General features: G+C 34.9%; 3 protein-coding genes and 1 pseudogene across 3 annotated transcripts; 3 read left to right on the top strand and 1 right to left on the bottom strand.

Moving 5' to 3' along the window:
- The first annotated feature begins 989 nt into the window (after nt 1–989).
- On the top strand, nt 990–3,077 carry LOC116112067 (pentatricopeptide repeat-containing protein At2g03880, mitochondrial-like). Its single transcript, XM_031398252.1, is given in 3 exon segments — nt 990–1,263; nt 1,266–1,551; nt 1,553–3,077. Coding segments are annotated over 3 exon segments (1,743 nt in total). The 5' UTR covers nt 990–1,055; the 3' UTR covers nt 2,802–3,077.
- Nucleotides 3,078–7,920: 4,843 nt separating this feature from the next.
- Nucleotides 7,921–10,563, top strand: LOC116112148 (uncharacterized mitochondrial protein AtMg00810-like). Its single transcript, XM_031398327.1, has 2 exons — nt 7,921–8,023; nt 10,058–10,563. The coding sequence occupies exons 1-2, from the start codon at nt 7,921–7,923 to the stop codon at nt 10,561–10,563; spliced, it is 609 nt and encodes a 202-aa protein (XP_031254187.1).
- Nucleotides 10,564–18,452: 7,889 nt separating this feature from the next.
- Nucleotides 18,453–20,377, top strand: LOC116112191 (anthocyanidin 3-O-glucosyltransferase 2-like). The gene has a single exon (XM_031398366.1). It carries the CDS (start codon nt 18,453–18,455, stop codon nt 19,935–19,937), a length of 1,485 nt encoding a protein of 494 aa, XP_031254226.1. The 3' UTR covers nt 19,938–20,377.
- Nucleotides 20,378–25,879: 5,502 nt separating this feature from the next.
- LOC116112168 lies at nt 25,880–27,305 on the bottom strand (annotated as a pseudogene).
- Nucleotides 27,306–27,367: the final 62 nt, after the last annotated feature.

Consider the following 27,367-nt stretch of genomic DNA (forward strand, 5'->3'; position numbering starts at 1 on the left):
TCAGCATATCATACTCTTTGTAAATGTAGATCTACACGTTTTTGAATTTAGAATGGCAATCTAACCCATAACGGCAACGCATCAAAACTGAAATTGAATCACTCTCCCACTGAAGCTTGTGCCATTTCTCAGCGAAAGCAAGATTACCCTTCTAAGTCGTAATCGAGGAAGAGCCAAAAGCTTCTCCTCATTGATACAAGAAAAATATTTCTTGCTGTTCCTGGGAAGTATGACAATTGAAAACCATCAAAATATCTAATTATAAACAGAGCATCCAGCTTGTCGAATGTAGCTCCTAAAATATGTGGACAACAATCCAATTATAAACAGAGCTAGCAAAATTTAATTAGTTTCAAATATCAGAGAACAAAGTTGGTTATGTAGAAACAAAAGTTTAAGCATTGGTTACAGGTCTAAGCGGGTATGAATCCAAAACGGGTTCAAAATATTAGACCTCTACCTTACCCTATACGGGTAGGGTAGACCTGCGAGTGTCCTTACTGTTCACTTTAAACCCCTACAAAAGTTATAGGTTGAATTGATGACATTTTCGAAACCAAAAGGTGGTCACCCCAAAAAAAAGTCAAACACACGGGGTTAAAGGTGTATATCTTAAACCAGCGGCTGCTCACTAAAGTAAGAGTGACTGAAAGACCAAACATACAGGGGTTATGGTTTCATTTCCAAAACCAACGGACACTCACAAAAATAACCAAACACATGGGGGCTTTAAAAAAAACCCCTTCTCATTAGGCAAAGAATTTAAGAATGATATATATACATACCCACTTTGAGTTTTCCGTTGAACATAGATGGACAGTTCAGTTGTTCCAAGTTTCAATTATAATCGGCAAAAGGAAAAGAAAATATAGGTTCTTTAACTGGGAAATGCCATGAAAGCCATTTCAAAGCTGAAATGCATAAGAACTTCACTTTCTAGATATTATACTTCCACACCAAATGATTCTTCTAGTAAAGAGATCAAACCATCAGCTTTGATTGATGATTTCACCAGATTCTGCTACCAAAGAAACCTCCCAAGAGCCATCAAAGCTATGGATGCCATGCAAATCCACGGCCTTCATGCTGATTCCATCACATACTCTGAGCTCATCAAGTGTTGCTTGGCCCGTGGCGCTGTTCGAGAAGGCAAACTCGTTCACAATCACGTCTTCTCAAAAGGGTATGAACCCAAAACGTTTTTAATCAACATTTTGATTAATATGTACGTGAAGTTTAATCTCTTGGAGGACGCTAAAACATTGTCGATAAAATGCCTAAGAGAACCGTTGTTTCTTGGACAACAATGCTATGGGCTTATTGTAATGCTAAGATGAATGACAAGGTGTTTGAGTTCTTTATTTTGATGCTCAGAGAAGGTGTTAGACCGAATATGTACACCTACTCTTCCACTTTGAGATCTTGTGTTTGATTACTCAATCTTAGGCAGCTTCATTGTGGAATAATTAAAGTTAGTTTGGATTCTGATGTGTTTTTTAGGAGTGCTTTGATTGATGTTTATGCCAAATGGGGTGAGTTGAAGAATGCACTGTGTTTTCAGTGAGATGGTGACTGTAGATTTGGTTGTTTGGAACTCAAACATTGGAGGGTTTGCTCAGAATAGTGATGGCGATGAGGCTTTGAATCTTTTCAAGAGAATGAAGAGGGCTGGTTTTATGGCGGATCAGGCCACGCTAACAAGTGTTTTGAGGGCGTGTACTGGATTAGCGCTGTTAGAATTGGGGACACAAGTCCATGTTCATGTATTGAAGTATGACCGAGATTTGATACTTAACAATGCGCTTTTGGATATGTATTGCAAGTGTGGTAGCTTGGAAGATGCAAAGTCTGTTTTTGATAGGATGGTAGAGAGGGATGTGATTTCTTGGAGCACCATGATTGCAGGGTTGGCACAGAACGGGTACAGCCGAAAGGCGCTGAATTTGTTTGAGTTGATGAAAGCCTCAGGTTTAGGACCGAATTATATTACAATTCTTGGTGTTCTATTTGCTTGTAGCCATGCAGGGCTTGTAGAAGATGGGTTGTATTACTTCCAATCTATGAAGAAGCTTTATGGGATTGAACCAGAAAAGGAGCATTATGGCTGTGTAATTGATCTTCTTGGAAGGGCTGGAAGGCTCGATCAAGCAGCTAAGTTAATACATGAGATGGAATATGAACCAGATGCTGTGACATGGAGAACTTTGCTGGGTGCATGCAGGGTTCACCAGAACACCGATCTTGCTATATATGCTGCCAAACAGATTCTAAATCTAGATCCCCAAGATGCAGGAACATACATACTGTTATCTAACATTTATGCAAATTCGCAAAGATGGGACGACGTAGCAGAAGTTAGGAAGACCATGAGAGACAGGGGAGTGAGGAAAAAACCAGGGTGCAGCTGGATTGAAGTAAATAAGCAGATTCATGCTTTCATTTTTGGAGATAGCTCACATCCAAAGATAGATGAAATCAATAGGGAGCTCAACCAGTTAATTCACAAATTAGTAACAGTGGGTTATGTGCCAGACACAAATTTTGTTTTGCACGATCTTGAAGGAGAGCAAAAAGAAGACTCAATTCGATACCACAGTGAAAAACTGGCAATTATTTTCGGTTTGATGAGCTTGTCAAGGGGTAAGACCATCAGGATCAGGAAAAATATTAGGATATGCGGCGACTGTCATATCTTTGCAAAACTCACAGCAAAGATGGAGCATCGAACTGTAGTGATCAGAGACCCTGTCCGGTATCATCATTTTCAAGATGGAATTTGCTCCTGTGGAGATTACTGGTAGCAGATGTTAAAGAAACGCTTGAAACGTCACTGTTACTCTCTCAGTGTCGAACAGGAACACAAAGCTTCTGCATTATTGAGATAGTCATGTAGATTCAAGCCATTTTGAAGCTTAAATCCAGAAAAAATAAATCGTAAGTATTACTTCTTAGTGATCATTTTACTTAAGAATGGTCAATGAGGTTGATGGACATGATCACTGCTCATAACAATCTGAATCTAAGTCGGCTATGACCCACCAAAGATATTGATGGCATGACCAATATATCAGTCTAGTGATGGCAATGGGCTGGGCCGAGGCCGGGTATCCCTTGGCCCAGGCCTAAGCCTGACCTTATGACACAAACCCAAGCCCGACCCGAGACCGTTATGGGTATGATAGGCAAAGCTCAAGCCCGACCCAACAGGTTTTTTATAACTGTAGACCTGGCCCAAGCCCAACTTTTTTAATAATGTTTATTTTCAAATATTAATAAATTTCAAATATTTTTTATATTTTTAATTTTAGAAATAGTTTTTAAATATTAATTGAAGCTATTTCCGCAAATAATTTAAGTAATAAGTATGCAATTAAAACTCCAAAATATTTTATTATATTAACTTTTCAGCTGTGCATAATATATTATGGTGAAATCCATTTTTATAAATTGAGCCAAACCCATCTAACTCATTTAAAGGCAATTTTAACGTGTTAAACCTTCAATATGGAATGAAAATTGAGGTTAGGGTTTGGGAAAAATGGATATATATATATATATATATATATATATAGGATAATATTGGAATTAAATATATAGTATAAGGATAAATTAGTAAAATTAATACTAAAATTTTTGGGAACGGGTCAGACTAGGCCTAAAGATATACCCATGTCCGGTCCGTACCTGAGGTCGGGCCTTAAAATCAAGTCTAGGCCCAAGCCCAAGCCTGTCAACCTCGAGTAAAGCCCGCCTCTTTCGGGCTGGGCTGGGTACCCAAAAATGTCGAGCCAATTGCCATCTCTATATATCACCTTTATTAAAGAAATGATAAATAATATGTAATTCTTCCATGATGCTGCCATTTTTCGGTCATCAGATGGATATTAAATGCAGATGAACACTATATGCAATTTGGAATGAGAAATGATATAAAAACTACTAGTATGCTGTCGCAAAAGCAAAAATCCTTTACCATAACATTCAGCAAACAACACATTAATCGGAGAGGTTGATGGTGCTTCTGCATTAATCAGATAGTCATGTGGTATCAAGCAATTTTGAAGCTTAAAGCAAGAAACAAAAGATCATTAAGAATTATTTCTTAGTGATCATTCATATTAAGAAGGGTTGATGAGGTTGATGGTGGGCATGATCACTGCTCATACCAATTTGATTCTAGGTAGGGTTATGAGCCACCGAAGAAGTTGACTATGTGGCCAATAAATCACATGTACTGAAGAAATGATAAATAATATGTAATTATTTCCTGATGCTACCATGTTTCGGTCATCAAATGAAATATTATATGCAGACTGGAATGAGAAATGATATGGCAATTACTAGTATGCTGTTGCAAAAGCAAAATCCTTCACCATTTCATTCAGCAAATAACACATATAACCGGTCCTCATACCAGATTGCTTCCTTATTTATTGATACATCAGAGGGACATCTATTGACCTCAACTCCCATCTGTTACAACGAGGCCGAAACTGAGATCATGACGACTTGAGAGAATTAGGAATGTACTGTGCTGGTTGCTTATTACAACTCATCTCTTGAGACTTCTTCCTTTGTGTGATGAGCATAAGATCCATAAGCTTTAATTATGGATTCGTAAATTTCAATCTCTTTCAGGTTTACATTCTATGGTAGAATTTACAAATTTTTTAAATTGTTTTAATAATTAGCTACAACAAAAGATTAAAGAAAATCAGAAACAGTAATATATATCTTGCCAAAGAACATATTTGTCCAAGTCCGCCACATAACTTGGATTCAATTTAGCAATGCAAACCTGCGAGGAAAATTTTAAAATCTAAGAAGTTTAAAGCAATAGCAAATACCGAGACTCCGCATAATAAATTTTTTTAATTCCTGTTTCAAGTTGATAATAAAGGAGAATACTATAATATTGACAATTATTTTAGAAAGAGAGATAGTTATTTTCTCAATTCAGCTTGTTTATCCTCAAATCCCTTCAGAGTTCAGAACTTCAATATAAACATTATCTTGTTTAAATTGAAGTATTTAGTAATGAAATTATAATAAATTAAAAAAGAAAAAAATAGAACCAATTAAGTGGCATGGGTTTCATCATTTGGTCCTCCACTTCAACTCTGGGCTGGGTCATATTGGGTTCTAGAAATAGTGGATGAACCCGACAACTATTGACTCTGCATACTTGTCTTTGTCCGAGTACATCTTTCGTTGCGCTGAAGTTAAATATGATATTTGTACAATAATACTATATTTATAAAGGAATCTTATAAAGAAATGAATGGAAGAATGAAACAAAAAGTCAAACTCATTAAACTCACTATTTCATTCATTTTTTGTCACATCACTTTGTATGAAGATCTTTATAAAATTTATTCGTAAGTGTAATATTACTCATATTTGTATGTCCATCCTCAACTAGCCTAGTATTCATACAAGGACGATAGGCCAGTAAGATATGATCTGGATTATTCAAGTTCTTGTGATTTATGCTGAGACCGCACTGCCAGCTAGAGCGAACTTTGTTACCGTAATTGTCTTTAAAACGGTAACCATATGAGATATCAAGCTCGTTTGAGATTTCGTCATCATTCTCTCCAAATGCAAAAATAACAGCAAAAGCGAATCCCATGAACCTTCTATTGTAACAATCCCAATGCTGAGGTGGCTAAATAATTATAATTGAACCTGAGCTTTGATGCCTAAACCTCTCAGGAATTTCGCTCCCAGGTAAACATAACAGCACTCCAGGTATTCTATCAAATACCTGAAATATGAAATTCATGATATCTGATGAGAGAGAGAGATTGTGCGGGTGAGAGGGACAAAGAAAGAGAGATTTAACCTTTTCGTAGCAGAGTCTTAGTGCTACAATCGCCATTTGTTTGGTTTTTTGATGTAAATCTCCTAAAATGTTGTCCGCATTCTGATTCAGCTTAGGCAGTTCATAAAACTCAATCTTAATAAACTTATTAACCTCATGTTGCAGACAATATTCAGATATTATTTCTAGTTCCGTTTCATCCAATATCTCTATATTTGATGGAGGCTTTGGTAATGATTGGAGTCGACAGCAAGATCTAGCATCTAAATATACTGGTGCCAGCGGAAGCTCTGGTATTGATTGAAGCATATCGCAGTTCTGTAGGTAAAGACATTTCAGCTGAGATAGCTGCTTTATACTTGAGGGAAGATGCTCAAAATTGTTTCCACGGAGATCTAAACATTTCAGAGAGGATAAACAGCACAGATCTTCGGGAAAGTCTGTTATATTGCAGAAACATAAACTTTAAGCGCGTAATTTCTTTCCAATTTCGGGGAGAGAATGGTAATTGAGTTATAGGAACTCTGCAATATGAAACACGAAGCCAAACAAGAAATTTCAACTCGCAAATAATAGCTGAGATACTTTTCAGCCTTCTGCAATATGGTAGATGTGTTAAGATTTTCAAATCTTATATAATTAGGTAAATATTATCAAATCTTATATAATTAGGTAAATATACATCTTAGAATATTTTAAATATTATATAATCTCCTAATTATGTCAGATAAAATATTATGAAATTTACAATTTACATAATTAGGGGATTTAAGAGATTATATACTCCTTATATAAAGAGTGTAACTTTTTAGTAATAAATCAATGAATTGAAAATATGCAATTTTTCAATCACACATGATATCAGAGCCAGGTTCTGATCTAAAAAATTGCTTGTAGAGCAACTGTCAGAAAATTCATTGGCAAATAACCATTCATCCAGTTGTCGTCAATCCAAGAAAGAGAAAACAACCTCAGCCAATCAAACCAAACCATCACTGATATCTCATCTAAACAACCATTTTCCAACCAACCTACTCCATTCTGGAAAAAACTGACCGATTTGCCTAGTTTTTGCCAAGAAGCCAACACCAAACAACTCCAGAAAAAGTCCAACCATCAAATCCCCCAAATCACCAACAACCAATCCTCTAGACTTTGGTCACAACAATCACTCCAAACACCAACACACACAACCAAACCATCACTGCTATACCACCAGATTATCCAATTATAATCCAAAACACCAAAATCCCATCAAATCCCACCACTAAACAACTCACATCACCCAATCAACACAAGCAAATCAAAACTCAAACCCAATCCACTCAACTCCACCAATCCTTATCTGTCACCACAAACCACCATCACAAAACAACAAAAGAATACCAAAAAATATTTCCAGCCACCTCCAAACATTCTGCGAATTTACCTAAGTCACCAAGTTCCTAAACACCCATATTTTCAACTACCTGTCGCAACTTCTACCAAATCAAGAACCAACAGCCATATTTTCAACCACCAAACACCTAACTGCCCAGAAAAAAAAAAAAAAAAAAATCAAAACCCCATCAACTTTGGCCACTACCAACAACCAAAATACAAAGAAAAAAAACCAGAACTCCAAACAAAGTCAGCATCAAGCCGATGCCAAATTCCAGCCACCTTTAGCCAATTGTCCGATAAACGATCCAGTTTCCGCTAGTTGATCCCGATCATCGATTTGCACAGTTTCCGCCGTTGATCTGTTGCCACCGAAACTAATGCCGTTGATTTGACGGCTGCTGCTGAGAGGAGCCACCAATTTATTTTTTACCGTGAGTTTGTTTTTTATTTTTTTACGAACTCTCTCTTTCCTTTCGTTTTTTTAACAAAAAAAAAAAGAAAGGTAAAACAAAAGTGTCAAAAAAAAAAAAAAAAAGAGGTCAAAAGTCAAAGTAGAAGGTAAAAAAAAGAGGGTCAAATAGTTCCAAAAAAAAAAAAGGGTCAAGGTCAACAAAGTCAAACAAAAAACAGGGGGAGGATGTGTGGAGAAATTCTACGAAACTCGATCGGTTCCAAATTTGGAAGCAAGTTACTTAGAGGCGACTAAACCCGACATGCTCAATGACGACAAAATAAAAAGTTCTACTGATGTTGTTGTGGAAAAGAAAGCAGATGTCCAACAATCTTCATCATTTGTAGCTACTGCTGGAAATGATGGTAAGTCTTTAAATATGTGTACATTTGTTTCTAATAGTGCATGGATAATTAATTCTGGTGCTACCGATCATATGACATTTGATTCTAGGCATGTTTCTAACCTTAAGTCATCCTCATAAAACTTTGTTTCTACTGCTAATGGTGAATCCAACCAGGTCATTGGGGAAGGTTTGTTAACCCTAAAAAACTCTTTACACTTAGATTCTTGTTTGAAAAAAATGATATCAGTAACTTCTGCTGTGATGTTTGTGAACTATCAACAAGCCACGGAGTCCCATTTCCAATAACAATCAACAAAAGTCCAAGTCCTTTTATGCTTATACATTCAAATGTTTGGGGGCCATCACAGGTTACTACTTTAGGTGGATCCCGTCGGTTTGTTACTTTTATTGATGACTGTACAAGAATGACTTGGGTATGTCTAATGAAATCTAAAGGGGAGGTTAATTTACTCTTGCAGAGATTTTACGAAATGGTTCGTACTCAGTATAATGCACAGGTTTAGGTCATTCGAAGTAACAATGGAGAAGAATATCATAGTTCAGATCTTTAACAGTACTTGGCAACACACGGTATCATTCATCAGACTACTTCTCCCAACACACCCCAACAAAATGGTGTTGCTGAGTGAGAAAATCAGCACTTATTAGAGGTCGCTCGTGCCTCATTAATATAGGCTCACATGTCATTATCCTTTTTGGGAGAAGCACTTACTTTTGCAGCCTATCTAATCAATTGGGTACCCTCTAGTTCTCTTCAGTTCGAGACACCTTTTCAGGCTCTTGGTAAAGTAGTGAATGTTCCAATGGTCCCGAACTTACCGCCTCATGTTTTTGGCTGTATCGCATTTGTTCACCTCCATAAACATCAACGCAACAAGTTGTCCCCTTGTTTATTGACATGTGTTTTTGTTGGGTATGATGTTCATCAAAATGGTATCGATGTTGTCATCTTCCAACTCAACAAATGTTTGTAACTATGGGTGTTGTTTTCCATGAAGAGTTGATGTATTTTCCTTCTGAGTCTGAACTTTAGGGGGAGTATTGTCAAGAACAAATTCAGACTCTTAACTATACTGTTCAAGATGTGGGAGACCATGAGTCACAAACTAGACCTATTGTTTAACAAGAAGATGAAGTGGATGATGGTAATGGGGAGGTGGTATCAAACCCATCCGTAGAAGCTTCTCAATCCGAGTCTCTTATTCTTGGTATGTCACAACCATCATTTGTTGAGAATGTTCATGATTTAGAGTCTGAACCAATTAGGAAATAGTTACCACCACGTAGTACTACAGGGATTCCCAAACCAACATATGAACCAGAGCTATCTAGTAAAGTCAAATACCCCCTGAGTCATTATGTGTCTAACCATCGTCTTTTAGAATCGAATATGTCATTTGTGAATCAATTATCTATTGTATCTATTCTTAACAGTGTGTAGGAAGCTTATCTGATCCAAAATGGAAAGCTACTATGAATGAGGAAATGTAATCGTTACAAAAGAATGAGACTTGGGAAATTGCTGATCGTCCACCTGGAAAAAAGACTATTGGATGTCGATGGGTTTACACTGTGAAGTATAAAGCTAATGGTACAATTGAGAGATTCAAAGCAAGATTACTAGCAAAAGGGTACACTCAAACCAATGGGATCGACTATACAGAGACATTTGCACCCGTAGCTAAAATCAACATGGTACGTGTCTTATTATCTTTGGCTGCAAACTTGGATTGGCCATTACAATAGTTTGATGTGAAGAATGCTTTTTTACATGGAGAATTGTCTGAAGAAATCTATATGGATCCTCTACTAGGGAGTATTTTACCAGTGAAACATAGCCAAAATGTATGTAAGTTAAAGAAGTCACTATATGGGTTAAAACAATCTCTGAGGGCATGGTTTGGGAGGTTCACCAAAGTTATGAAGTTTTTTGGCTACCATCAGAGCAATTCAGATCACACACTATTCCTTAAAAAACAGCAAGGAAAGATCATTGCACTTATTGTATATGTGGATGATATGGTGGTTACAGGAAATGATCCAGAAGAAAGGAAGGCTCTGCAAAAGTACTTATCAGAAGAATTAGAGATGAATGACCTAGGTTCTTTGAAATATTTTCTCAGAATTGAAGTGTCTCGATCTAACAGAGGTTTCTTTCTATCACAAAGAAAGTATGCCTTGGATGTGCTACAAGAAACTGGTATGTTAGCATGTCAACTAGCTGATACACCAATCAAAGTAGGCTTGAAATTAGGAGTCGAGACTGATCAAGTACCAGTTGACAAAAGGAGATACCAGAGACTTGTGGGAAGATTAATGTATTTGTCTCACACTAGGCCAGATCTTGCTTACGCATTGAGTATAGTCAGTCAGTTCATGCATAATCTTGGAGAGCAGCATATGAATGCAGTTATGCGTATCCTGAGATATTTAAAACATACTCCTAGAAAGAGAATCTTATTTTCTAAAAATAAGGACTACCAAAATATGCATGCATATACTGATGTTGATTGGGCTGGAGCAATGGATGACAGATGATCTACTTCTGGTTATTTCACTTTTGTAGAAGGCAATCTAGTCACGTGGAGAAGCAAGAAACAGAATGATATGACACCAGTTAGTAAATACGGGTACGGCAAAAAAAAGGTACTGGAATTTTACGGGTATAATACGGAAAACGGTGAAAAATACGTTTATAAAAATTCGGCCATAAAATTTGGATACGGAAAAAATACGGTACGGGTATATATGGGTTTAATACGGTGCATTGTTAATAATACGTTTTGAAAAATACGGCAATATCAATCTTAGTTTTAACACTTTTATGGACTACTTGGTTAAAATTAATATAACATTTCAAATGCAAAGTATTCAATTAACCAATAACACAAATACACTATATAAATATAACTGATATTCAAATTATAGTCTCCATACTCAAACACAATATTTAGCCGAGATTCAACTATAGTGTCAAATCAAACACAGTCATGACAAAACCAATTGTTTACAAAACTTACAAATACACCCTGTAGTCAGTTTACAAAAATTATAAATGTACCATGTAAAAGTTAAAATTATATATTTTATTAAATTTTTAATTTTCTCCCTCCTTTCTCTTCTCTTTCGTTTTCTCGTTCTTTTCAAAACTTTCTTCTCTCTTTCTTCTATAAGTTTCTTCTCTTCTTTCTCTTTGTTTTCTCCACCTTCTTTTCACTTCCTTTTTAAACCTTCGTCTCTTTTGTATGAACTTATGTCTATTTTATTTCTCTTCCCTTCTCTTCTCCCCCTCTTCTTCTTTTTCTTCTATTCTCCCTCTGCATTTCTTGCCGACCGATGACTGACCACAGTTGGCCACTGCGTGTGGCCAAGATCTGTTCCCCCTTACACCGTTCTTGGGTTTTGTGTTTTGTGCTTGTGATTGGTTCACATGATTGGGTCCGCTGATGTCCTCAGCCTCATCGCTCTGTAGCTTGATTTGTGACTATGCAATCGTCTCTGTTGCCTGAGCAACTGTCTTATGGAAATTTGTTTGTTGGAGTCGGTTGTAGGGGTTGATAGCTTGTTTGCTGGATTTGATTGTTATGTGTTGATTGTGGGAGTTGATTGCTTGTGGAAATTTGTGAAGAATTGAGGAAGAAGAAGAACCGAACTGAGAAAGAAGAAGCGAAGAACTGAAGAAGAGAGATATGTTTTAATTTTTAGTAAAAACCCACTAAAACGACGTCGTTTTGGGGGTGAGATTTTGTTTTTGTTTTTTTTTTTCAATAATTCGCGAACTATTCGCGAATTATACTAGAAGCCTTATTATACGCGAATTATATGACAGATTTTACAAAATACGTATACGTGCATTTTATACACGAATTATACAGCTGTCTATACAATTCGCATATAATACGCGTTTTTACTAACTAGGGCTATGCGCTCAATGCTAAAGCAGAATTTAGGGGAATGGAACTTTTGATTTGTGAAGCTTTGTAGCTAAGATTTTTACCACAAGATTTGGGTTATCAACCTAATCAACCAATCCAGTTATATTGTGACAATAAAGTAGTATGTGATATTTCTCACAATCCAGTTCAATATGATCGTATAAAGCACGTTGAAGTAAATAAATTTTTAGTCAAAGAAAAACTGGATGAAAAGATTATTGAACTATCCAAGATTTGATCAGATGATCAATTGGCTGATATTTTTACCAAGGCTGTCTCCAAACGTATTTTCTTACAAGTGTTAGACAAGTTGGGCATGTGTGACATTTACGTACCAACTTGAGGGGGAGTGTTAAGATTTTCATAATATTGTGTAAATCTTTTGTAATCAGGTAAATATTATGTAATCTTTTAGTTATGTCAGGTATAAGATCTTAGAATATTCTAAAGATTATGTAATCTCCTAATTATGTCAGACAAAATATTGTGTAATCCACAATTGACATAATTAGGGGATTTAAGAGATCGTATACTCCCTGGATAAAAGGTGTAACTCCTTAGTGATAAATCAATGAATTGAAAACATACAATTCTTCAATTAAACAAGATGTAAACTAACTAGATTAGTTAGACGGGAAATGAATGAGGGAACCTTGTCTATTGCAGTTCCGTTTAAATGTAAATATTTCAAATTCCCCGAAATTTTTGGAAATTCTTTGAGATAAATGCAGTGGGATAGACTAAGGGTGACAAGCGATACAAAATGAATGTCACTTGGAAATCTTTGAGTACTCTTACAGCCTTTCAGATTTAAGTCACGGAGGTTGACCAGATAACGGATAGGTGAAGAAATGCAGCAAATGTTGTACAATTTGAAACCAAAACCGTGCTGAAACTAGGGGTGTTCAAAAGCGGTTAACCGAACCGGTTAACCGCTTTTTTGAACCGAACCGGTTTTTCGGTTCGGGAAAATTCCCGAACCGAAACCGAACCGGTTTAGAGGGAAAACCGGTTTTCCGGTTAACCGAAAAACCGGTTAACCGCTTTTTTTAAAGCGGTTAACCGGTTTTGAACCGGTTTTCCCTTTTTTTTATAAAACTTATTTTTTTTATTTTTTCTTAAATTAAATTGTAAATATAAATAATACATATCCAAATAAAAATTAGACATTCATATATATCCATTGACTACTACTAACGATACATTAAAAATATTATTATTTTTTATTTTTTATTTAATATATAATATATAATATTATTATTTTTTATTTAATATATAATATTTATTTTTATTTAATATATATATATATTTTGTAAAACCGGTTCAAAAAACCGGTTTCGGTTAACCACTTTTTATTTTTTTCCAAACCGTTAACCGAACCGAAAATTCGGTTTTTTGAATTTTTCGAACCGTAACCGAACCGTTTTTTCGGTTAACCGGTTTTCCGGTTCGGTTATCGGTTCGGTTCGGTTTTTGTATTTTTTTGAACACCCCTAGCTGAAACACAAGAAAATTATCCAATAAATTAATAAATCATTAAAATTAACATATTATCTATATGTCCACTTACTTAAATAATATTTTTAACAATCAAAATCAATCCATCGTACCTAACTATCAACACATTATAAATAATGGGATTGGAAATTTTCTTTAATTCACAAAATGCACCTTCCCATTCTTGTTTTCTCTTTTGATATAGGGAGGAACCTAATACTTTAAGAGCTAATGGATTGCCATTGGCATAATCAGTTATCCTCCTTGACAACACCTTAAGGTCCAAATTTGGATGGTTGGTTTTAAAGGCATAATTGCAAAAGAGTTGAAGAGCTTCATTCTCGTCCAATCTCTTGACTTCATATTTGTGATTCACTCTATAACTACAAAGCACTTGTTTATCTCTTGTAGTTATAATGTACTTCCTGGACCAAATTGAGGAAGCCCTCCGATTAAAAATTCTAGTTGTCCAATTTCATTCACATCATCAATTACAATTAAAACCCCTTTTTTTTTTTAGCCCTTTCTTAATAGATGCAGGTATATTAGGGAGAGCCTGTTTTCAGGCTTTCTTCTAATATTTGAGAAAGAGCTTGATTTCGCACATGAACCAATCCCCATATTTTTTATTCTTCCCTAACATTTGCAATGAAACAACCTTCAAATTGAATACAAATTTTATTAAACACTACTCCGGCAATAGTTTTTAAAAGCTGGCAACTCAATATGTAATAATGATTTCATATCATCAATGCGTGAATCTATTCCAACTAGGCCTTCACAATCACTTGAGGGTGATACCTCATTCAATTGCTTCAAAATTTCTTTGATAATCTCGGCTACAAGTTTAGACTCCGGCCTAGCATATATGAAAAAGAAAAATGCTGAGTTAAAAAAAATGCCATGATAGATTAGAGATACCAGAAAATTAGAAATGAACCTAATCATATTTAAGCTAGTGAGATAACGAAAGTAAAATTTTCATATATTTGGAGAGCTAATGAAAGGCATGCACCACATGGTCCTTACTATGTAAAAGTTATAGAAAGTTTTACATATACAGAAGAGGCAAACTTACTGTATCACCGTTGAGTCCATTCCACATAGATTTGATGCTTCAGTCAAAGCAGCCCTCCATCTTTGCACTTTTGCTCGCATAACCTTCAGGTTTTGTCCGTGCTCTCCAAAAGCATCCTCAAAGCTTCGAGTTTCATTCCGTACACTTTACATGATAAAAAACTGGTATAACTATTTGGCCATTCATGTTCTTATACTCAATAATCTCTACAAGTTCATCCAAGCACCAATTGGAAGATGCATAGTTTTTTGAGAAAATGATTACTGCAATCTTTGATTCTTTAATTGCTTTGGTGAGTGGAGGGGAAATATCATCTCCTATCTGAAGTCCTTCATTATCAATGAAGGTTTGAATTTGTTTTTGACACAATGCAGCATAGAGATGACTAGGAAAGTTATCCCGATTATCCTCTCCTCTAAAACTCAGGAACACTTCATATTTGGATTGGAGGATAATGGAGGAAGAAGATGATAACGAAGCCATGCAAAAATGTCTATTTGGCAAGATCTCTGGAGAAGAAACAGAGATTGTACAATGCAAAGCTCAATGTAGAAATGACCGGTTCTACATTAATCATCCATTAAAATGGAGCTAAAATTTATATTGTAGGACAATACAGCTCACCTATGACAAAACACAAACATTTACATTAATTTATGTAAGATAAAGCACAAAATTGTGGACTTCAGTGTCTGAACTTTTTATTTTATTCATAGGACGTCTACCTACTTGACTATATCCACATCAAATTAAGACTGTATTTCTAACTAAGGACGTCATATTGTAAAGTCACAGGGCAGGTGAAGACAGATAACATAAATTTATTGACGCTTGATTGCAGAAATGAAATTTAATAAGACTTGAAATATCTCATTAATCATTTAATAAGAGCTGGATTATTTGTTGTCTTAATAAATTCCCTTAAAAAGATTTGATGAAGTAACTTGTGGAATTCAAATTTTGAACTTAACCCATCTGAAAGAAATCTTCCTTAATTAATTTCTTTTTCTTTTATGAGCTCTATTAGAAGAAGTCATACCAAACATACCCTTAGATGAAATAAGAATACAAAAATCGCTTAGTGCATTATGCATATGATATATTAAATTGACATTATAAATTACTTTAAATAATTTATTCCGATATATCAATATAATATTTGGGGTATCATTTCTTGATGGCTCAAGAAAATATTCCGTCATTCTATAACTTTTTTTTTTTTTCCACCCAATAAAGTTGCTTCTTCTAGTGAAAAAATAATTAAAAAAGACCAAATATCAACAAAATATTAAGGGTCCATTTGGTTCATTATTCTGATAGTTTTTAGAATAATATTTTAAAAAAAAAATTAAATTGGATGGGTATTACGATGTAGGATTTGAAAATTAAAAAAAATACCTCATATGTTTGTTTATTTACTAAACACATTTATAATAAAATATTAAAGTTAACAAAAACACCCCCAACCCACCTATTAAATACGGACAGCTGGCCACCACCGCTGGAGGGTGGTCGGAGTCATCGTATATCTTGACCATCGTTGACGACTAGATCTTTGGCAGTAGATCTGGCCTTTTTGATATGGCCAAAGAAAGTTAGGTCAACGCATTACCAGCCAGATTCAGTCGGTAGTGTACCATTATACTAGATTCCAGCCAACTTCTGGCAGTGGTGGCCCAAAATATTTTTTTTAGAAATTGTAAAAATACCCCAGCAACCCACATTTACCAGATTCCGGCCAACTTCCGATAGTTGTGGCCAGAATCTGGTAAATGTAGGTTGCTGAGGTGTTTTTGCAATTTCAAAAAAAAATATTTTGGGGTATTTAGTTAAATTAATAAATTTATGGAGGTTTAAAAGAAATTAAATAATATAAAATAATATTTTGAGAATAAGTTAATTTTACTGTTTAATTTTATTGGAAATCATTTCTGGGTTTAATACTTTAATTCAACAACTGTAGATTATTCTATGATATTAATTTATTTTCTTGCGCCAATTGAATCACTTCTTTTGCACAGACTGAATCACTTCTTCCAGAATGAGTCCATCGAAAAACAATAAAAAATACAAATTCAATACGAAGACAGTTTTCCAATGTTAATACAATACAAAAAATAATAGCAATCCAATACACTTGTTATTAATTCACATCTTTGTAATGTTAATGCAATACACTTGTATTATTATTATTATTATTATTATTAATTATAGACGATACAATAAATACCAATCCAGTGTGTAAAGACAAAGCAATTTGATTGTCCAATGTGTCAAAATTGAGTAATTCTAGATCTTCCAAAATATGCCACATGATGAATAATCCGCATGGATATTTATGGAGAACAACCAGCACAGGTATTTATGAATCTTAGAGTTAAGAATATCTCATTAAACCACACATCCAATGTGGCAAGAGATAGCAACCCTAAACCAATTTTACCTTTGGACCTGGAATACCAATTCAGCAATTAATATCTTTTACAATATCACCAATAAAATTCAACCACATAACAACCACAAATCTTATGTATCAAAATAAAACAATTCTATCGAGTTACATGAGTATTCAGCTTTATATATATAGTACATGTTTTAAGCCATTTTAATAATTGAATTATGAAAATCATATGTATATTACATTGATTTAACTAAATATTTAAAAGCTTTTCTGACAAAAAGAAACCTTACTACTGGAATAGGGAAAACGTTTTTTTTTTTTTTTTTTTTTTTTTTTTTTTTTTTTTTTTTTTTTTTTTTTTTTTTTTCTTTTTCGATTCATATTTCATAGTCATGTCGCTCATGTGCAAGTCAGCACCTCATTTATTAATTTGAAATTTATACACTTAATTATAAATTAATCTAGATTAACTTATAATTAATTATTATCTCCATTTTGATTTTTTAGTACTATATTATAATTTATTCATTAATGGGGTCGAACGACTTGCACATATCCAAGGTTTACCGTAATGATAAGTTGATACCCAAAAGGTTTTGAAACGACAAATAGGTACCTTTCATCATGTTCTGTTAGTGATTTCTGTTTATTAATAGTGAAAAGACTAAAATGCCCTTAAAAGTTTGAATTTTAGTTTTTTATAAATTTAAAAATTTTTAAAAAACCCCCTAAGTTTGCTAATTTAATTAAACACCCCCATATATAAAAAGTTTCTTAAATGACAAAAACACTCCCACCACCTGCAATGCCAGATTCTGGCCACCATCGCCAGAATCTGGCTAGTAAATTGCATTACGACACAGACTCATCAGATCTATGTCGTAACGTGCCGATCTGGCCTTTTCCGACCAGATCCGCCACAGATCTGGCTGGAAAATGCCAGATCTACTGCTAGATCTGACCGTCGAGGCTGCAAAACTCCATCTGTAGCGTCGACGGCCAGATCTGGCCGTAGATCTGGCCTTTTCCGGCCAGATCAGCCACGGATCTGGCCGAAAAAGGCCAGATCGGTGCGTTACGACACAGATCCGACGGGTCTGTGTCGTAACACAATTTTTTGGCCAGATTCTGGCGGTGGTGGCTGAAATCTGGCACTGCGGGTGATGGGGGTGTTTTTGTTATTTTACAAAAATTTTATATATTCGGGTATTTAGTTAAATTAGTGAACCTAGGAGGTTTTTTAGAAATTTTTAAATTTATAAAAAACTAAAACATCAAACTTTCAAGGGCATTCTAGTCTTTTCACTATTATCAAATGGAAATCACTAATAGAAAACATGACGGAAGATACCTATTTATCGTTTCAAAACTTTTTAGGTACTAACTTGTTGTTTCGGTAAACCTTGGGTATGTGTAACGTTCTCCCCATTAATGGTGGCAAACCAAAGCACGTCACGTAATATCTGGTTTGTTATATAATTGACAATTTTTCATTGGCTTTACCATTTATAACAAAATGTCAAAAACGATGAAGAAAGCTGAGCTGGTGTTCATCCCTTCACCGGGCGTCGGCCACCTGAGATCGACGGTGGAGCTGGCAAAGCTCCTCCTCCACCGGGACCACTGCCTCTCCATCACCGTCCTCGTCATGCAGCGACCCGTCGACAACAAAGTCAATCCCTACCTTCACTCACTTGACAATGACATCAACATCATTCGCCTCCCAAACGTTGATCCTTCCCCTCCAAAATCATCTTCTCGGATTAGCTCCTTCAATTCGTTCATCGAAAGCCACAAACCCAACGTCAGAGAAGCCGTCGCTAAGCTTGTTCATGCCGAGTCAGCCTCCGATGACTCACCTCGACTCGCCGCGTTCGTTCTCGACATGTTCTGCACGAGCATGATCGAGGTTGCGAATGATTTTGGAGTTCCTAGCTATGTTTTCTACACCTCGAGTGCCGCTTTTCTGGGCTTGAAATTTTACGCGCAAGCTCTTTTTGATGAACAGAAGAAGCTACTCACTGACTTGAATGACTCGGAAACTGATTTGGAAGTACCGGGTCTTGTTAACTCAGTTCCAGTCAGAGTTTTGCCGGCCGTGTTGTTAGATAAAGATTGGTCTACTGCTTTCTTTGAACAAGCGAGGAGGCTTAGAGGAGTGAAGGGTATTATTGTGAATACATTCATGGAGCTGGAATCGTATGCGGTCAAGTCTTTCTCTGAAGGTAAGATGATCAACGTCCCACCTGTATATACTGTCGGACCCGTTTTGAATCTCAAAGATGATGGCAATGAACAAGGATCAGGTGGGTCGATTACAAAATCAGAGATCATGGAATGGCTTGATGATCAACCGCGGTCTTCAGTTGTGTTTCTATGCTTCGGGAGCACGGGAAGCTTTGATGAAGATCAGGTGAAAGAGATAGCTTCTGCGCTAGAGCACAGTGGGCATGGATTCTTGTGGTCTTTACGTCAACCTCCATCGAAGGGTCATATTGGTTACCCTAGTGATTACACAAAATTGAAGGACGTGATACCAGAAGGATTTCTCGATCGAACGGCTAAGATTGGGAAGGTGATTGGATGGGCTCCACAAGTGTCGATCTTGGCCCACGAGGCGATCGGAGGGTTCGTATCACATTGCGGGTGGAATTCAGTGTTTGAGAGCATATGGTTTGGTGTTCCAAATGCGACGTGGCCTATGTATGCTGATCAACAATTCAACGCTTTTAAGATGGTGATTGAGTTGAGATTAGCGGTTGAGATTAAAATGGACTATATAAAGGAGATTTCTGGGAATAGTCTAACAATAGTGAGTGCAGAAGACATAGAGAAAGGAATAAAGAAATTAATGAAAGGTGATGGTGAGATAAAGAAAAGGATGGTGGAGATGAGTGAAAAGAGTAGAAAGGCTTTGATGGAGGGTGGATCTTCGTTCTCTTCATTGGGTTGCTTCATTGATGATGTTATGGAGAACATAGGATCAAAGGTACCAAATTAATGTTAATGTATAATTCAGTTTATTGTTATAATTTTAGTAGTGATATGGAAATGAGAACTAAATAAAGTAAATAACAAGGACCAAAGTGAGAAAATTAAGAGATGTGATTGATATTGCTTAGTTTCTCAAAACTTTTTATGGTTAGAAGACGAGTGATGTTAGGTCACAATCCAATCTTACAATCTTCTCTCATAATCTTCGACACGCTAGCTCATCATTGGTTAGTTCGTAAATGGACAGACGAACCCATACAAGTAGGTGGGACCTATTTTGCAAGCTAACCAATGACAAACTGTCATGTCAAATGTTGTAAGATTGGGTTGTAGATCTAGTATTACTCATTATCTTCGCCACTAGATTAGTGGTGGAGATTCACTATTTACAATATTTATTAAAATATCCTATGATTTAGATTATAAATTTATATTTTTACAATGAAATATTTATTTTATATCCAATATATAGTTCTTTTACAATTAATTAACTATCTCATTGATTTAGATTTTAAACATATAATAAAATGTATAATTATAAATATTTGAAGACATAGAAAGATAATTGATATAAAATTCAAAATATACAGTATATGGACTTAAATTACTGAAAAAAAATAATGAATAATAATTTAACTAAAGGTGGTGTTGTGTATGATTTTTCCACTAAGCTTGGGCTATCGCGGGGATATAGCTCGACTTAGAATCAATATGACTCCACCGGTTGTCCGACCCAGCATAAGCTCGTCAACATATAGCTCGACCTAGCACAAGCTAGTTGCAAACAACTCGAATAATTATTCAATCAATTCTCAGATAACCTCAGATCTCAGATATTGTAGGAATGACTGGATCAACAGCAATCTTTGCGCGATCACAACGCCAAATCGTGACAATATCGAAATTGCAATTCAGATCAATTGTAATCCTTTTATTTTCGCTCTTTCCCTTGTACAAACCTTGTATATAAACCTCCTCAAATGACGAAAAAGGGGTGACGACATTCCCACAGAATTCTCATTGTAACTCTTACAGCAAAAACAAAACACAGTGGACGTAGGCTCAAGAGTTTACCTCGCCAAACTACTTTAAAAATTTTCATTGTCATTTACTTTATTACATTCAATACTTGTCTTTCGCTGATTATCCGTAATTAAAGGTGGAACAAATGGGCTGGGTTAGGCAGGTCAACCCTAACCTGGCCCGCATTAAAGAGGGTTCAACCCAGACCGCCTTATAGGCGGGTCAGGTTGAACCCAACCCGCATGCAACCCCCGAGCAAGCCGGGTTGTTATATGGCAACCCGGCGACCCGGCAAGTTGTTGTTTTGTTTTTTCTTAAAGAACAAAGCCGAAAAAAAATAAAAATAAAAAATTAATTTTTTTTTTTCAAAAACCCATTTTACCCTTAAAATATAGCCGTTTTATAGCAGTTGGAGGGGTCATTTTTGTTTCCCAGTTTTTTCTATAAATGGGCCCTAAACTTTCATATTTTCTCACATCTCAAATTCTCTCATTTTCTTTAATCTCTATTGAAATCTCTCAATTATTCTCTTTGTTTGTCAATTTGCTCTCATTTTCATTTTTATTAGTTTTTGCAATTTTCAATTCATATTTCCAAATTCAAATTCTCCTTCTTTAATTTTTGTATTTCTTCTATATCAAATTTTTTTTTTTTTTTAACTACAATGGATATATATTTTCATCCCGTCAATTCCGATGATGAAGGAAACTACTATCCTAGTCCTTCTGAATTTACTAACATAAATGCAGTAGATTCAAATAGTCTCTCTTTCTCAGTCTCAGAATCTGATACACCTCATAATATTCCCCCAATTCCTCCCCATGCTGCTATAGCTCCCGGTGGTTCTAGAGGTCATCCTCGTAATCGTCATCCTCGTCCAACTTCATCTCAAGCTGAAGCGGGTTCATCAACTGCTATCGAAAGCGACAACAGACACACATCATACGTTTGGGCGCATTTTGATAAGTTTTACGAGACAGAAGATAGAGTTCCGGTGAAGAAAGCAAGATGCAAATATTGTGGAAATGTTTATAAAGCTGATTTAGGTAATGATACTAATACTTTAAAAAGGCATGCTAATAAACATATTGCTCATGGAAATAGAGAAACCAATCAAACTCAAATAACTAATATGAGTACTACTTGGCGTTATAATTCTAATGTATATAGAGAACAATTAGCTTTATATATTGTTGCAACTGATCAACCTATTAATATAGCTGAAGATAAATATTTTGAAAGATTTATAAAAAATTCATTTTTCCAAGATTTAAAAGTTATTCTAAAACTGAAACTAGAAATGATTTAATAAAATTGTTTTGGAAAATGAAATTAGAATTAAAAAATAACATACATAGTTGTCATGTTAGTGTGGCTCTAACTGCCGTTATTTGGAGTGGTAGAGCTAAACAAGATTATATTTGTGTGACTAGTCATTATTTTGATAACGAATGTAAATTAAATAAATCTTTATTAGGATTTAGATTAATGGATGTGGATCATAGTGGTCAACAAATTTATATAAAATTGTTGAAGTTTTAGAAGATTATGATGTTATTAATAAAGTGATAAGTTTAACTCTAGATAATGCAAGTGCTAATAGTACAGCTATAGATTTTTTTAAAATTAATTATCTGTTTTATAACAATTTGAAGTTTTTTCACCAATATTGTATATGTCACATTATTAATTTAATTGTGAAAAGTAGTATGAAAACAATTAGAGATAATATTGATAGAATTAGAGAATCTTTAGCTTTGATTACTAGTAGTAATAAAAGAAATGCTGAATTTCAAGATGCTTGTATAAAATCAAATATGTCTCCTATAACTTTTGCATTAGACATGCCTTTTATATGGAATAATACTTATTTAATGCTTGATTCATGTTTACCTTATGTAAATTTAATTAGTTATTTTGTAAGAAATAATAGAGATCCTCATTATTTGATAGAAAATGATTGGTATATAGCTAAAATATTTCATTCTTTTCTTAAAAATTTTTACCAATCCACTTTACAACTTTCTGGTGTGTATTATCCTACTAGTCCATTAGTAATACATACAATTATAAAAATTTTAGAGTTATTTACAAAAAAACAAAAACAATGAAATTTTAGGGGGACCAATAAAGGCAATGACAATTTTTTTTTTTTAAATATTGGAAACTCATTCATTTTCTTTATTGTTTAGGTGTTATATTTGATCTTAGAATTAAACTAGCAGATTTAGAAAATGGTTTAGACACATGAACTGAAAATTTACAAAACAAAACATATGCCAATCAACTAGGAGAGGTCAGAGATTGTCTTGCAGATGTATATTTCCAATATGAAAACAGGTATGGGAACCCGTAAAGAGGCGAAATACCCAGGGAAATTGCATCAGAAGAAACAAATGAAGACTTTTACTCCTAGAGTGCACTTAATAGGCCGAAGAAAACCCGAATTCGAAGCACAACCTTCTCTTCAGAAGCCCCAACAACAACAACTAATATATTGTCCTCAATGTAGTCACAGAGTAATGAGCTTTAACAATATTTGGGAACCCCCGAAATGTTACCAGCAGATCCACAACAAATAGTCAACTTTGATGTCTTAGAATATTAGAAAACTAGAAAATGTATTTTTCCGGTATTATCAAGACTTGCCTTGGATGTTTTCGCTATTCTTGTCTCAACCATCTCATCCGAACAAACATTTAGTGCAAGTGGAAGAATTTTAAATGAGAAGAGGACTAAACTTCCACAAAAAATGATTGAAGTCCTCATATGTCTTCGAGATTGGGAACGGTAGCGCCATCAAGATCAATACGAGGTTGTCGACGATACTTTAATAGAATCATTTCAATTTTGTAATGTAGATGATACGGATGATGGAGGCCCTATTCAACCCTCAAATTAGTTGTTTTGTAAATTGTAACTTATAAACTAATTGTCAATTATTGCACTCTTTTTTCTTTGCCAAGTTTTTGTCCCATTGGATTTTTCTGGGTGAGGTTTTTAACCAGGCAATAATTGTTGTAATTGCTTCTTTTTTTTTTTTTTTTTTTTGATAAAGAATAAATCTAATTTTTTTTATATTACAATTTTATTGTATTAAAATTGAATTAATATTTGAAATGTTAACAAAAAAATAATAATTTTAATTTAATTGAATTATTGATATTTGAAAAGTTAACTAAAAACAATTACATTTATTCATTTGAAAAGTTAACTAAACAAAACAAAATAAAATAAAAAATCAAAAAAGGGGGCTAACCCAACCCGGCCTAGCCCGCAGCCTAACTCGGCGGGTTAGGGTTGGCAGGCCAAGCTAGGCCAGCCAACCCTAACAAGTGGCGGGCCTAACCCAGCGCACCAAAACCAGTAACCCGCAGTGAGCCAAGAGGGTTACTTTTCCAACATTATCCGTAATCATGTGCACATCCATTTTGATCCCATCAAAGTCGATCGGAATTCTTTGGTACAGATTTCTATATCAACAGGTGGTATTGTTATAATAACAAATGAATTATTATATAAATAAATAAATTCTAGAATTTATCATGTATATATAGGCAATGAATTGGTACTTGAATGAATTTGTTATTCATAATATATATATATATATATATGTATACACACACACACACACAATAATGCTAAATGTACAAACAACTCTTACAAAAATTTGTGTACAAACTAATATGGCAAAAAATGAATGGAATAGTGAACATGATGAGTTTTATTTTTTGTACCCACTTTTCTATTCATTTTCTGCCACATCAGTTTGTACATAAATCTTTGTAAGAATTGTTTGCACATGTAGCATTACTTATATATATATATATTCTTTAAGTCATTTTATGGATTCTTCAAACAAATCACTCTTATATAAATTGTAAAAGATAGTATTTATGTTAAAATTAAATTTCTATAAATTATGGATGTTAAATGAATGAATAATACTACACTTGCAAAGAAATTTTACAAAGATCTTCATACAAAGTGATGTGGCAAAAAATAAATGGAAAAGTGAATTTAATGAGTTTGACTTTTTGTTTTACTCTTTTATTCATTTTTTGCTACCTCATTTTGTATGGAAATGTTTGTAAAATTTCTTTTTAAGTATAGTATTATTGTAATTGAATTAGAGTGTATTTCCTCCTTTACCCTATTATCTAACTATCTAAGCCACACATCTCCAGCTGAAATGTTAACACCGTCTGCTAACCGCAACTGGGTGCCCAATACGCCTACCCGACGCTAAAAATATTTCATCCCCAAACCCCGATAAGTGAGGAGAAAAAAAGAAAAAGAAAAAAAAAAAAAGGGAATCATTGATCGTTTCAGTTTCATTTTCTCCTTCGAAATCCTAACATCCCTAATCAAAGTTTGGCTCGATAAATCTTCAGGTATTTGATTTATAATCTTTTATTGTTTCAAAATTTCTCCCTGCTTTCTCAATTTAATAAATGGATCAGTTTTTATTTCCCTCTGGTAACTGTATTTACGGCGGTCTTTCTTTTTGAAGATTTAATTTATGTCGTTGTTTCAAATTTATAGGAGTGATACATGATGATCTTTATGCTCTATAATATATATGGATGTAATTGCCTTAAGATCACTGTGTTGAAAATGAAGGAAAATTGGAAGTGATGCTTGAATCTAAACCAAACAGTAATGTCGTATAATCTCAATTGCTTACATAAGGTTACCGGTCTCCACCGTAAGGCCACCTGAAACGCCTCTGACAGCCACTAAAACCTTTCCTCTAAAAGTCATAAATTTTTAAGTCTTGAGTCAACAATTTAGTGGATTATTAATTCAACCTTCGCCCATGGTCCATGCGTAATTAATTATTATGATAATCTCAATTAACCACAAAGTTTAAAGCACACCATTCAACTGACAAAATTGAAAAAACAAAAAACTGTACAGAAACAAAAAAAAAAAAAAAAAAAGACAGCTATGGTTTAAGCCCATTTAGCCAATACAGACATGCAGCTAGCACCAAGCAGGAGAGAAATATTGACTGCAATTTGAAGCCCACTATTGGTTTGAACCTTTGTGTTCATGAAATCAGCGGCAAGAAGATTCACAAGTGACATATATATTAAGATCCCGGCTGATGCTGCATTAAAAATACCTTCAACAATTAGAGCTGTGGGACTATTCTCTTTGTACACATTTGATATTCCTATCCCGATCGCTATTCCAACTGGGGTTGTCAATGAGAAGAACAACACCATAATTGCAATCGCTCCAGACTTGAATTTTGCCTACATAAATCAAACCAATTATAATAATTCAGATGTGTTTCTTGGGAAACCAAAGGGTCAAATTGAAGGACCAGGATTCTGTTCTCATGGAAGTTTAAATAATACCTGAGCGATACAACCTCCCAGCCCCATGCCTTCAAAGAACTGGTGGAAAGTCAAGGCAGCTACCAGAGGCCTTATAGTTTTTGGACTTTCGGATGCACCCAATGAAATCCCTATTATCACTGAGTGCACTACAATTCCCAACTCCAAAACCTATCATAAAGTTTCATATCATAAGTATAACCATATGATATGATAGTAATGTTAACAGATTCAAAATCAAACTTGAGATATGATACGATGTCTAAGAAGCTCTGAATCATCCGAAGGGATGGCACCATGAGCGTGTCCATGAGTTCCATGAGTATGAACATGAACATGACCTTCATGCTGTTGAACCATCTCTTCATCTCCAGGATATTTTCCGGGTTTAGACTTATTGAAGTGAGACTTGGTGTAGTAAGAAGTTGCAGATGCATCCACCATCAGAGTTCCAATCGTTGCCATCATCGCAACAAATCCTGTAAAAAGTTTCCCCATGGATTTTCGTTCAAACATGGCGATGTCAAATTCTCGAACGCATCAGGAAGAACGTGGATGAACCCAGTTGACAGTATAACTCCTGCAGCAAAGGCCTTGATCACGAAGAAAATATTCTTTTCCGGACGTAAAGCTTCAAAGGATTTTCCCAGAATCGGAAGACAAACTCCAATAGCTCCTGCAACAAGAATCGAGGCGAAGGCTCCAAGTTTGTATTTGAGTGCCTGAGTCTTATCGCGGCCTTCTTCTTCAATATCACAAGTGCACTTTCCAAGAACAAAGGAAGGAAGAATTGAAATGATGAGAAGACAAGCAAAAAGCTTGTAAAGTGGAAGATGACGATCAAGAAAGTCGGTGTTCATAATTTCAGATTTCAGAAGAAAGGGAATTATGATCATATGAAATTGTCCAAAACTGAGTCCATTATATTTATAGAAGAAGGAGAAATTAAAACTCTGTAATTCTTATGAAAATTAAGATGATGAAGTTGATAACCATGGTGAAATCATAAGTGGAAGTAATAGGAGAATTGCACTTAGGAATCTCAAAGATTAATGAAAAAAAAAGTGTG

The sequence above is a fragment of the Pistacia vera genome, unplaced genomic scaffold (assembly GCF_008641045.1).
Source record: "Pistacia vera cultivar Batoury unplaced genomic scaffold, PisVer_v2 Contig656, whole genome shotgun sequence".
Classification (NCBI taxonomy): domain Eukaryota; kingdom Viridiplantae; phylum Streptophyta; class Magnoliopsida; order Sapindales; family Anacardiaceae; genus Pistacia; species Pistacia vera.

What these genes read in the sequence shown, in the direction of transcription:
- LOC116112148 (XM_031398327.1), top strand. Translation starts at nt 7,921, where the DNA reads ATGCTCAATGACGACAAAATAAAAAGTTCTACTGATGTTGTTGTGGAA. An exon ending in AGCTACTGCTGGAAATGATG is followed by an intron (nt 8,024 to 10,057) that starts GTAAGTCTTTAA and finishes TGGTGGTTACAG; the next exon opens with GAAATGATCCAGAAGAAAGG.
- LOC116112191 (XM_031398366.1), top strand. Translation starts at nt 18,453, where the DNA reads ATGTCAAAAACGATGAAGAAAGCTGAGCTGGTGTTCATCCCTTCACCG.